The sequence below is a fragment of the Carassius gibelio genome, chromosome A8, assembly GCF_023724105.1.
Source record: "Carassius gibelio isolate Cgi1373 ecotype wild population from Czech Republic chromosome A8, carGib1.2-hapl.c, whole genome shotgun sequence".
In the NCBI taxonomy this organism is placed as follows: Eukaryota; Metazoa; Chordata; class Actinopteri; order Cypriniformes; family Cyprinidae; genus Carassius; species Carassius gibelio.
This window is the reverse complement of record NC_068378.1, coordinates 23,438,252-23,451,611: the sequence shown is the minus strand read 5'-3', so window position 1 is coordinate 23,451,611 and position 13,360 is coordinate 23,438,252. Positions and strand designations below refer to the sequence as shown.

The 13,360-nt window shown below is 36.6% G+C and overlaps 1 protein-coding gene across 1 annotated transcript in view; it reads left to right on the top strand.

The window, feature by feature from the left end:
* The first annotated feature begins 2,461 nt into the window (after window positions 1-2,461).
* Window positions 2,462-13,360, top strand: part of LOC128018936 (potassium voltage-gated channel subfamily D member 1-like) — a 55,016-nt gene continuing 44,117 nt past the window's right edge. The window contains exons 1-2 of the mRNA XM_052604828.1: window positions 2,462-2,683; window positions 3,530-5,359. Coding sequence (XP_052460788.1) covers window positions 4,245-5,359 — 1,115 coding nt within the window. The 5' untranslated portion in view covers window positions 2,462-2,683; window positions 3,530-4,244. The remainder of the gene's footprint in view (window positions 2,684-3,529; window positions 5,360-13,360) is intronic.

The following is a 13,360-nucleotide window of genomic DNA, read 5'->3' as shown; positions in this document are numbered from 1 at the left end:
CTCTATTCCAGTTTGCTGGAGTTCCTCTTATGTGAGACTGCCTGAAATTGCAATATTTCCACAGAATCAATCATCAAGCCCTGAGAACTCCTTTAGTTCAATCCACATAACGAAAGCTATCACTGGGAATTACAGTAGCAACTGTTTATTTGCTCAAGTAGGCCAAGAGAGTGTTTTAATGTAAGGGAGTTGAAAGAGAGTTTCAAAGAGAGTTGTCATTTTAAAGTAAGGCTTGATCGAAAGGATTGACATGCCAGCGGAATCTGTGCAACTAGTGGCTACAAATGGAATTGCACATGCCGTCAATCTGCCCCTAACGTGACAGTTCGCTAAGAAATGTAATGCCTGCTCTATAACTGAAACCAGACAATGTTTATGTGCATGTGTGAACAGTGTGCCATTACATTAAATGGTTAATTCCACAGGGTAAACAGATATAAATATAAATACCAACGTAATCAAATCCCTCTATTTTAGGTAGAGCACAACAAGCCCTCAGAGACCCCAGTTGCATGTGTGTAGCATTCACAAGACAGCAGTGGAAAGCACAGTTGTTATAAATGCTACATGAATGAGTGTCAGGCTGCTGAATTCGCCCTTTGTCCTCATGAATATTACAGTATGTAGACTAAAGAGCAGTTTGTGAATGTAAACTAGTGGTTGGCAGATATGGGTTTTCAATGGATTATGCCGATAATGATATCTAGTGATCAATATGGCTGATGGATGATTATACATACAATAAAAGGTTTGGACACACCTACTCATTAGTTAATATTTCCAAATTGTTTACACAAATGGAGGAATGAGAATTATGTAATGACCCCCCCACCCCCCAAAAAAAGGAGTATTAGTTTAGAAAAAAAACTAAATTGTAAGGACAATTTATCTGCCATCACAAACTATTTTTAAGCATTTCAGAAGCTTTCAGATAAGTGGTTTTCAACCATTTTTGACAAGACGTTGACGCATTGAAAACATTATCACATGATCATTTAGAAATCATTCTGATATTCTGATTTATTATGAGTGTTGGAAACAGTTCTGCTGTCTAATATATTTGATGAATAAAAGGTTCAAAAGAACTGCATTTATTCACCAAAAAAGTCTAATAATATATATTCTAATAATATATTTTCTTTACTGTCACTTCAATTTAACACATCCTTGCTGAATAAAAGTATTGATTTTATTTAAAAAAAAGAAAGAAAAAAAATTACTGACCCCAAATTACTGACCAGTAGTGTATATTGTTATTACAAAATATTTATATTTTAAAAACATAGGTTTTTTTTTTCTTTTTACTTTTTATTCATCAAAGTATCCTAAAAAAGTTTCACATGTTCTGAAAAAATATTAAGCAGCAGAACTGTTTCCAACTTTGATCATATTAGAATGATTTCTAAAGGATCATGTGATAATGATCCCAAAAATTCAGCTTTGCATCACAGAAATAAATGATCATTTAAAGTATAATACATTTAAAAACAATTATTTTAAATTGTAATAATATATCACAATATTAAATTTTTTTCTGTATTTTTGATCAAATAAATGCAGGCTTGATGAGCAGAAGAAACTTCTTTCAAAAACATTAAAAATAGTAATGTTTCCAACTTTTGGTCTGTACTGTGTATATATATATATATATATATATATATATATATATATATATATATATATATATATATATATATATATATATATATATATATATATATATATATTGTTGCAGAGTGATTTAAGAGCTTGAGTTATAGTTTTTTTAGCTTATTTCAATACTTGCTTTGTCTTATTTTGAATTTTAATTCATCTTAAGGCCCCTTTGAAATCTATTGAAGCACCCTGGTGAGCCCGGGCCTCATAGTTGAGAACCACTGTTTTATTGTCTTTGAAAGATGTAACATAAATTCAGTCAAGTGTGTCCAAACTTTTGACTCATAAGCTACTGTATATAACACAATTTTATGATACCAAACAAGACATACACAATGTTGCGGAAATTAAATCGGACGATGTTGTGCTATATATCATTAATGTAAACCTCACAAAGCATCTCTCTTTCTTACCTTCTTCAATGATTTTAATAAATTCTCCACCAATTCTCCTTATAGACTGCTTTCAGAAGTGTAATGGCAGCAGTTGAGGAAACTGAAATAAAAATGAAGTTGTAGTGCTACTCCCACTGCCGAGCGAGGTGGAGCAACATGAAACGAACTGTTGAAAGAGGAGAGGATGCGATGTGTCTGAATGCAGTAAACTGCAATAAAGGGCACAAGTAGATTGTGTGATCTAGTATTGTCAGGTTGTTTGAAACCTGAGCTATTGCCTCGTTCTCTATGACCCATTGTAGGGCAGGATGCATTTGCAAGAGGTATTAAGCTTTAAATGGATGTGTATAAGTGTAGAGAGAGAGAGGGTGAGAGAGAGGAATTGGGTGGGGAGGTTGAGCAAGCAAATGGGAGAGAGTGAAAGAGAGAGAGAGAGAGGCAGCGCACGAATGCAACAGAGCAGTGGAGGAGAGGAGAGAGAGACAAGGAGGACTAGGCGTTACGGTCGCTCCTTCACAAGCTGCATGCGAGATGCCAGGACTGATGCAGAGAGATTGCCGTTTCTTTCCTTTTTCTTTCTTTCATCAGCTTTCTGTAACATTGAACTCTTCCTCCTCTCATCTGTCTCAGAGGTAACCAGTCTTTAAAGATAAATCATTACTTATCGTTACTGCTGACAACTTGCTTGACTTTTCTATGTCATTTTATTTACAGCTCTCATTAATTTTGGGAGTCACTTTAGGGATACCTAAATTTAAGAGCACCTACATTTGTGTTTGCACCCCTGTCTGATGTGTTTGAGTAAAAAAAGAAAGAATAAGTTGGTTTATGGGCTGTGATGTAGTCAGAGCTGCATTAGTGCTAAAGTAAACCCAAAGTAAACCCATCATTTACTGTTCATCTTCTATGTGCATGGTCTTACGCATGGTGCAGAAGGTGTAGAGTAATGCATTATTGATACTTGATGGTGGGAGCATGTTGTATGCATTATGTTGGGACTGGGCTGGGTCACCAGTCCTCCAAAAACACCCTTAAGGGCAGCTGTGTGGTTATGTGATGATACCTTAAAAAGTTTGTTTAGGTTTTAAATCTGATTCTGGATTAGGGAGGTTCTTCATACTGAGACATTTAGATGCAACAGGAAGTTGCATTAGCTTAAAGGTGGGAAAACACATTTTTGATTGACTTTATACATTGCATATTGATTGTTAATAACCTGAACACATATATATATATTTATATGCAATTTATGAATGTATTTCTGTGTATATATATGTTTTATATATTTAAACTGTTATGGCACGTTTTCTTTGTAGTGCAAAGTGTGGATGACTTTAGCGTGCGAGAGCTCTCATAAACAGACTGTGAAGCTTGTTTATTTTAACAGTCTCTGACGTAAAACAAGCTAGTGAAAGTAGCTACTGTATCCCATGTTGCTCTCAGACGTCATCTAAGGATTTGTTGTTGTTTCATGACAGGTGGATGAAGGAATGTCCATACGTGGAGTCCAGGTGGCTGTGGTTTTGAGATCTCCGTTTGAAAATCTTCTCAGCCTCTTGTGAGATTGAGTAGCCACTTGAAACCTGAAGAAAGGAAAGAAAAATAAAGGCAAGAGTCTTGAAATTGCATAAAAAGGGAGGGAGAAGGCCTTCAAACGGAAGAATGGATGCAGTAGAGGACAAATAGTTTTCTTGATAACTTCAGAAAAGCCTCATCACAGACTAATACAAATTTAAAACGGTACAGCACAGCAACAAAGCAGTATTCTCCGGCAGAGCCTGCAAGAAATGGCCAAGAGGGTTAACCATTTAAATGGCTGAACTGATTCTTTGAACAGCCACATTCTGCAAACTAAAGACTTGAGCCGATTAATTTTTAATGGGTCATTTCAGAATCTTCTTTGATATATGGAGATCCTGAGATTCAAATGGCTTTGAAACTTTGACAACCTCATGTATTTGTAGCAGATAATGAAAACATTTGCCTACTTCAATTTACCTCACAGGATTCCTTCCTAGCGTATTAGATGTGCAGACAAATCCAGGAACTAGTCTGAGATCCTCAGCTCGGATGATTAGGTTGGAAAGACTCTTTCTGGTCCAAAAAGGTTCAGAAAAACTTCTCAGGACTGACAGGCATTCCCCCATACTGGTGTATTTGATTCGTTAACAACGTTTGGCCACCAAATTAAACATGGCTGCTGGAGTGGCAACATGGCTACCGTTTGCCAGGGCAGCGGCCGTTGGCTGGCTTCCTCTGGCCAAGAAAATCATGCCCAAACCACCTGTGGACAAAAAAAGCCGCAACGACGAGATCCTGTACGTAAACGTGAGCGGGCTCCGCTTCCAGACATGGAAGAACACGCTGGACCGCTATCCCGACACTCTGCTGGGCAGCTCGGAAAAGGAGTTTTTCTACAACGAGGACACTCAGGAGTATTTCTTCGACAGGGACCCGGAAATGTTCCGGCACATTTTGAACTTCTACCGCACCGGCAAGCTTCACTACCCGAGGCAGGAGTGCGTTCAGGCCTTCGATGAGGAGCTGGCGTTTTACGGCATCGTGCCAGATATTATCGGTGACTGCTGCATGGAAGAGTACAGGGATCGCAAGAAAGAGAACCAGGAACGTTTGGCCGAGGACACGGAGGCCGAGATGGGGACGGACACCCCTTTGCCACCAAACAGCACACATCGGGAACGTTTGTGGCGTGCCTTTGAAAACCCCCACACGAGCACCATGGCTCTCGTTTTCTACTATGTCACTGGCTTCTTCATTGCCGTCTCGGTTATAGCAAACGTGGTGGAAACTGTCCCCTGCCGACCCCTCAAAGGCAGCAAGAAAGACTTGCCATGTGGCGAGAAGTACTCGCTGGCGTTTTTCTGCATGGACACGGCCTGCGTCCTCATCTTTACGTTCGAGTACCTCATGAGGCTTTTCGCCGCGCCCAGCCGCTGCAAGTTCATGCGCTCGGTCATGAGTGTAATCGACGTTGTTGCCATCATGCCATACTACATCGGCCTGGTCATGCCTGAGAATGAGGACGTGAGCGGAGCGTTCGTCACGTTAAGAGTGTTCCGCGTCTTCCGGATCTTCAAGTTCTCGCGTCATTCTCAGGGCCTGCGGATCCTGGGTTATACTCTGAAGAGCTGTGCTTCCGAGTTGGGCTTCCTCCTGTTTTCCCTCACCATGGCCATCATCATATTTGCCACCGTCATGTTTTACGCGGAGAAAGGCACTAAGGGAACCAACTTCACCAGCATCCCAGCCTCCTTCTGGTACACCATAGTCACCATGACAACACTTGGGTAAGTCCATTCCGTTTTTATCTGCAGCTTGTGATGTTTTGAATGTGTGACAGATCTGTCTTCTCTACGCAGAGAGGTTTTCTATGACCGTCGACTGGCATTTGTTCGGACTGCAGTGAAACTAGTTCCATGGTAGTATTAAAAAAGTAGAGTAGATGAGATCCATTAAAAACTTTCTGGAAAATTCCCATGTGATCCAAACCACTTAGTGCTTCATTGCTCATTTATAATGCTGACAGTGTGCTTATATATACAGTAAGTTCAAACAAAACTTTTGCAATGAAGAATGAACAGGGTTATGTCGTACATTTTTTTAAAAGATTGATTAAATTGAACATTGATTTGCTTACCAGCATTCAAGTTTAGTTTTGCAGCAGTTTTTTTTAAGATGTTGTCTTACGAAAAGCGTTATTATTTTTATATATCTTAAGCAAAATTATATATATATTAGAGCCAAGGGTGATTTAGGTTTCACTAACTTTGGAAATGAGCATATTTTTATATATAGGCAAGGTGTCTTACCTAAATGGAAAATTGAGAAGAAGAAAAAACTCAGTTTAATATATATATATATATATATATATATATATATATATATATATATATATATATATATATATATATATATATATATATATATATATATATATATATTTATTATTAGTATATATATATAAAATTATTATTTATTATAATTAGTATCTTTATAATTATTTCTATTATTTTTATGTATAAAAAATATATAGTTTTTGAAACAGGGTGAGTTTTTTTTTCTTCTCGCTTCCATTTAGGCAAGTCAACTGCTGATATGTCAAAAAAAATGCTAATTTACAAAGTTAGTTAAACCTACAGTAAATCACCCTTTGCTCTAAAGCCAGTATATGTACCTTTGATTCCTCCAGTTATGCCATGAAACCTCTCTTACAGTTCTCTGTAGTGAGTCATTCGCTCATAAACTGAGCTGTGAATGACTTATGTGCTTTTTCTACACAATTGTATTCAGCCACATCTCTGGCCATTTTTTTTTGCTGTCAGGCTTGAAGGCAGCAGAAACGACAGAGTCCAGTTTTCCCTTGTTCATTGATACAGTTTAATCCCTCAGAGTGATGGATGAAGAGTAGAACGCTGTGTCACTGCGCTCCAGAGCAGAGGATGAGGAGGATAGATGAAACATTCATCATTTTATGTATATACTGTATGTATGTGTTTCCCCAACTTTGTCCTGAAGCATTTGGTTGCTTTGCAAAATATCTCAATATGGTTTCTTTTTTTCCATCTTGATGTTGGGTAGAAAACACCCACGCAGATGCAATGAGAATAATTCAGATGTTGCACAGTATTGTGATGCAGATTATAGCACATGTAGGCTGTTTTCCCAATGTCCTATTGCTATTTTTTCAGTATGTTCAGTAAACTGCACAAAGTATGCCCGTCTATCTATCAATATATCTTGTTAGTCACAGTTTGGACCATAGTGACTTGGGGGTTATGCTCCAAACTCATATTTGTAATGTATATTATGGTTTCACATACTATTTTTAGTTGCAGCCAGTATACGTTGGATACTTTGATGCACGGTATTGTTGTGTTTGTATTTGGTGCAACCGCATTTCTGTTGCTCTTGGGTAGGGGGGCGAATGATGATGGTCTGTAACAATAGTGGACAGGTTCAGCTATCACATTCACATTAGTGTTAATGACTTCATCCCATGCATTATGTAAATGTAGGAAATAGCACCATATTATTCATAATATCTGAGCTTATCGTGAAAATGTCAGGAGCTGCGTATTAACACTCCCAAGCAATACATCATCCTGCTTACATGATCATCGCACACACGTATATTACCTGCTATCATGTTTCAGCAGTTTTTCGTCAAATGACATACACACCATACATGAATCTTTCTGCAGGGATGTTGATCATAGGAATATGGTGATAACTGTATCTGAGCAGAGTTGTGGCTATCCAGAAGTCTACATATTTTATGTAAAATTGAGTACATATTGAACTGTCTATAATAGGATCTCTTCCACCTATTATAGACTGCTAAATATATAATCTGCATTATATTATTAGATTTGCTCACTTCTTTAAGAGCAGTTCCCAAACAGATGGTTCTCATTAATGTTAGAGGTTCAGCTGTTTGATCTATTATGGTTTCAGTCTATCATGTATATGCAGTGATGCGGACTATTGTGTCTTGAAGCCATCTACAGTATAATATGCTTATGAGTAGTAATCTAGTAGTAGTTGCTATTGCTAGTTAGAGCGGATTTGAACAAAGTATTTAACCTTTGTCACACATCTTTCATGAAGAATATATATATTTTTTTTTTTGCATTTCAATTGCTTTTATTTTTTTAACTAACAAAACAAAGAACAAAAATATTTATATTAATAATTTTTCACCCTTGTGTTGTTCTAAAACCTGTTTGATTTTTGTCAAATCACTGTAGCCAGCATGTTTGAATATGTGGAAATGCAAATGAGATTTGAGAGCGAATAATGATGTAAAGCAAGTCTGTGTCTGGAGAATAAGTCTGTGACGCCATCCAGCAACTTTAAAACCAGTGACATTTCACCTTCAAACTAATTACTTTTACATAGACCTGGCTATGTGACCATTCTATAGTCTCCAAAGAAAATCTAATCTGGAAGCAGTCACGTTGGAACCGCAAAAGTAATGTTCGGTTTTAAAAATCAGTACTTTCTGTTTGCATTTATATGTTAATATGAAAAACAGAGTGACAAGAAGTATGGCATTATAAACCCTATAATCATATTTTCCAAATATAATTATGCACTTCTGTGGTTTAGAAATCCCGGGCAATGAAAAGGCAAATAACTTCATCAGGTTGCATGCTTCAGCGTGCATATTAATGAATGTCTGAATTGAATAAATGAATATATTTGTGGGTGTTCCTGAAGATACAGCACAGAGATCACCTGATGCATTAATGGTTTATCCTGGGTTGACTGGCCATGTTCCCTCTGGAGATAGCTGGATAAACACTCAGCTTTAGCCTTACTGTGCAGAAAGAAATGCATATGTGCAGATCAAAGGAGCGAGCAAAGACTCTTTAGAGACTTTCAGTGAGTGCAAGATTCGATTGGTCAGTCTGTGGCGGAAGCCGAGTGGAATTTACATTACCAGGACTTAATATGAAACTTTGTGCTTCCTCTCCTTTGACCTTGACAGGGCAGCGTTTGGATGTCTGCTTTGTTCCATTTGGATACTGTGTTAAATGTTTAATGCACCCTCTAAGTTATTATTTAATACAACCTGGGAAAAAGCAGGATACAGTAGCACAGTGTAAAAAATTACAAAACTGCTCGTAAAAGAGGTGATCTTGGCAGAAGCAGTTCATGCTTTGAGTTTTAAAAAATATGCAGAAAATAAGAAAAAATTTAATTCGATCCCCAACCGAATGCAGAATTTAAATTTACATTTGATAAAATGTGGGAAGTAGAATTAAAATGAATTAAAATGAATGAACACATGTACGACAGTTAGCAGAAGTGAAGTGAAGTGATGTATGGCCAAGTATGGTGAACCATGCTCAGAATTTGTGCTCTGCATTTAACCCATCCCAGTGCAAGCACACAGTACTGAACACACACACACACACACACACACACACACACAAGCACGGACGCACACACACACACACACACACACACACACACACACACACACACACACACACACACACACACCTTGTAGCAACTCATTATGTAATACCTGCACATAATGTAAAAACTGCACAAAATGTAATAAGCATTACATTATTATTTAAAAATATTTATAATGTAATAATTTTTCTCAAAACATAATAAAATGGTGAGCTCATAATGTAATACTAATTCTTAAATGTAATAAAAAAAAATCACATAATGTAACAGGTTATTGTATGAGAAATTTATTACATTATGAACACATTGTGGAAACTTATAATGTAATAACAGTTCAAAGGATAATACCAGAACATAATTTAAAATAATTATCTATCAATATAGACTAAGCCAGGATTAGGCCATAGTACAATTAGGACATTTAAATATTTTTTTTTTATACGTGTACCTTAAAAAAAAAAAAAAAAAAAAAAAAAAAAAAAAAAACTTATTGTTGTGCATTTTGAGACAAAATAAAGGCATTGATTTCTTAAGATCAGTCAGAGCAAGTTTCTTTTAGTTAAAACACCTCAGACTTAGATTTTAGTCTGTGAAACCGGGGGATTGTCATTTAAATGGTTGTTATAAAAACTTGTTTATACTGTACACAAATGAATAGGCCTATGTATTTATAGTTTTGGCGATATGATTAGACAGTTTTATCTTCCTGAGGTAAATTTCTTGTAACTGACACATTCTTCACAAGCTGTTATACTGATGATTTACCTGGTTATAACTGCTTATAGGCACAGAAATGATGCGTGATTTTAAGTTGTACTTTATTTTTCAACATACCCTCTGATGTACATTCACATTATAACTTGTATTAAAGTAAAGAATTGTTCATTTGACTTGTGCTATGTGCTGCCGTTGTCTGAGGCAGATAACACAATTTATCCCAGACTACATTAGACTTTGGAAACTTTTATTAGTTTTTTCCAAATTTGTTCATAAAAAATACTTTCAATTCAAGGACATAGAATTTAGTAGGGGCACAACTCAGTTGTTCCTAGCAATAATTTTGATCAATTAAAATATATTTATATATAAACACTGTCATTGTCATTATACCAGTCCACATGAAATCAAAATTTACAATATTTATTTTGTTAGTGCACATTGCTAGTCTTAAAGTCAACAATTAACTGTGCAAGTTAACCCTCTGAAAAAAAGTGTTTGTTTTGGTAATCTTTAATCAAAATATGATCATTTACTTTCGCTCTGGAATGGCATGCCTTTCTGTTGACGTTAGTTTGACGGCTTGGGCGTGGTTGCTTATCCGCCCCTCCGACATTAGTCTGTTGTGAGTGAGAGATGAGAGGAGGAGCACAAAAATAAAACCCCGCCCTCTACTCAATATTCAATTTCAGTTGGAAATACGCCACCGCACTGAAATCCAGTCGACAGCAACTTAAGGTTCACTCAGACTTTAAAGTAAATATGTCAGCAAACTACACTCTTTCAAGGATGTGCATTTAATGCATGTCCAAAGTAAGAACATAATCTAAGTGTTTAAAACATGCAAAGAATGATTGCCAACTGTTCCTGTATTTAAGCAACATTCCACATTAAAACCATACAGAAAGCAGTTCACGCCTTGTCACACCTTGTTTAGCGTGCTAATCACCCCCCCAAAACAAAACAAAACAAAACCCAGAGCTTTTAGTTGAAACTGTAATATTAACATATTAACTCTTCTGTGCATATTTACATTAGCACTCTGGAGACCATCAGATGTTTCTATTTACAAGGTTTGCAGTGTTGACCAGTGTACATTATGAATATTTTATTTCCATAATAATTAAATACTTATTATTATGTGCAGTTATTACATTATGAGTTGCTACACACCTGGAGCAGTGGGCAGCCATATTGCTGCGGTGTCCGGGGAGCAGTTGAGGGTCCGGTGCCTTGCTCAAGGGTCTCACCTCAGTCTTGGTGAGAGCTCCCCCCACCTACAATCCCTGCTGGAATTGAGACTCAAACCCACATTGACCCAAATTTTCTGGGTTACAAGTTCGACTCTCTAACCATTAGGCCATGACTGCGTCCGAGCAAGAGATTATGTAAATATGGTTGTAAAATTGGATATTTTTCTTACACAAACATATTGATTCGCTTCAGGAGGCCTTTATTAACCCCCTGGAGCCACGTGGAACATTTTTATGATGGATGGACGCAGTTTATTAGACTACTATTGGACGACTGAATATCACCACCCTTTCACTGCAATTATAAAGCTTTGAAGAGCCAGGACATTTTTTTATATAACTCCAATTATATTGTATTTTAATTTGTTGGTGAATTATCCCTTTAACTATAATAACCCTGAATGATTGATTAATTGAAATACTGTAGATGCATTAACTGTGTTGAATTTCTTTGTGTAGCAGTTCCAATTCATGTAATTCTAATCATATTTTATAATTTATTATTTTTAAATTTTTTTGGCCTTTCAGTCTATTTGCCTTCCATTTTAAGGAAAGTAGAGTGTAGACAAAATAGCAAAATAGGGTGAGAGAAGGTGAATGGGACTGGGACTTGACCCAGGTCAAACTAAAACTTGGGTCCCTGTGGGCGAGAAGCTCTTATGTCCTAACATGTGCACAGTGCACTGCACTGCAGCGCTGACACTAACACAGAATATATAGTACATTTAAACATTCTTATAGTTTTCAAAGTGCACATTAGGGAAGATATAGAATTGCATGTTTTTTCAATCAAATATAGGAAATAAACTCTGTGTAATCCAAAACAATATTTACAGATTCATTGGTTTTCAAATGAGCTTCAGTCACTGTAACATGGCACAACCACAGTGTGTTAAATGTTAAAGTCTTGGCTTGTTTCATCATTTATCATTAACAGATGTGATGGGTTGTTCAAAATCTCTCCAATTTGAGAATAATGTTAATCTGTTCCTTTATAAGAGGACTAAACTTGTTGTCCCAAGGTGTTAGCTTCCCTCTCTAGAGTCCACATTCGCCATCTGCTTTTGGCTTATATAAGTGTCTTGTGGGAAAACCGTCGTCCTTGAGCAATGCAAGACCCAAGAGACCCCACAGCAGCCTCGCTAAGCGCCAATGTCTGTGACAGAGAAACCACTCAACTTATCACTTCATTGAAGCTGTCAGGCTGCGTAATGGGATTGGGCCTCTTATTTTATTATTACATTTTTTTCTCCCCAGACTGATGACCTGTCAGAATAATGTATTAGTGATGTAATATGTTTCTGGTCTTGGTTCAGTTCAAATAGTTCATCTCGTGCTGGAGTTAGCAGGAACCATGGGTTTTTATAATTTATTTGCTTTTTTTAATATGCTTAAAGGAAAACCATATGCAAATTCATCTTTCAACACCATTGCCATATATTTTCTCCTTTAAACTGCAGTTTACCAAAGACAGTCTAAAAAAACGTGATTTGGAATTGCTGTTGTATTCTGTTTGTAACCAGTCACATCAACATGCAGGGTGGGGCTTTCCATATCTGGTCAAAGGTTTCTATTTACAAAGTGGTTTTGCGATGTTGAGTACTATAGTCAATCATGTCAGTTGATTTTTATTTTTTTTACGCAATTGACAAACAGAGGAATTTAAAGTCATTGTAAAGACAATTCAAATAATTATTTGAACATGTTACAAAGACTGCGAACCATGTTGTGTTGAATTGTGGAGTTATATTCACACTATAATAACTAGAGCACATTAGCATCAGTGCTCAGCTGCTCAGCCGCATTACCATTACTACACCCTACAGTTTGCTTGCTAGCTATAAGTTATTATTGCTACAGACATGTTACTTTGTACACTCTTCATATCACAGTCCTGCAAAGGTGAAAGCAAATTTACTCAGAATTGCTATTTGCAGCAAAACATGAGGGCAGGTGCATTTTAGATAAGTTTCAGATCTATCTATCAAAATATTCCAACTTCAGAATCCAATATGGATGCTCTGTGCATCAACAGAAGAAAAACAGTAGTAATATATTGTTTATTATGTTTGTTTGTCTGTCTCTCAATAAACTCAGTGCACACAGTGCCATCCAACCTGTATTTGTGGGCATGATAGTATGGTGCTATCTGTGCAAAATACAGCTTTTTAGTTTTAGTTTTTATAAACTTTTTTTAAAGTAGTTGTTTTTCTTTTTTCCCGTCTCATTAGCTTTTGTTTACTCTTAAATATTTGAATATTTAATCAACAAATAAAGAACATCAGTGATCCCAAACTGCGCAGATTTTCACATGTTGTGCATCGAATATACGGAAATGCAAATGATTTGAGAGGTTCATCAGAAGGAAAGATTTGAAGCAAATAATGACTTTTG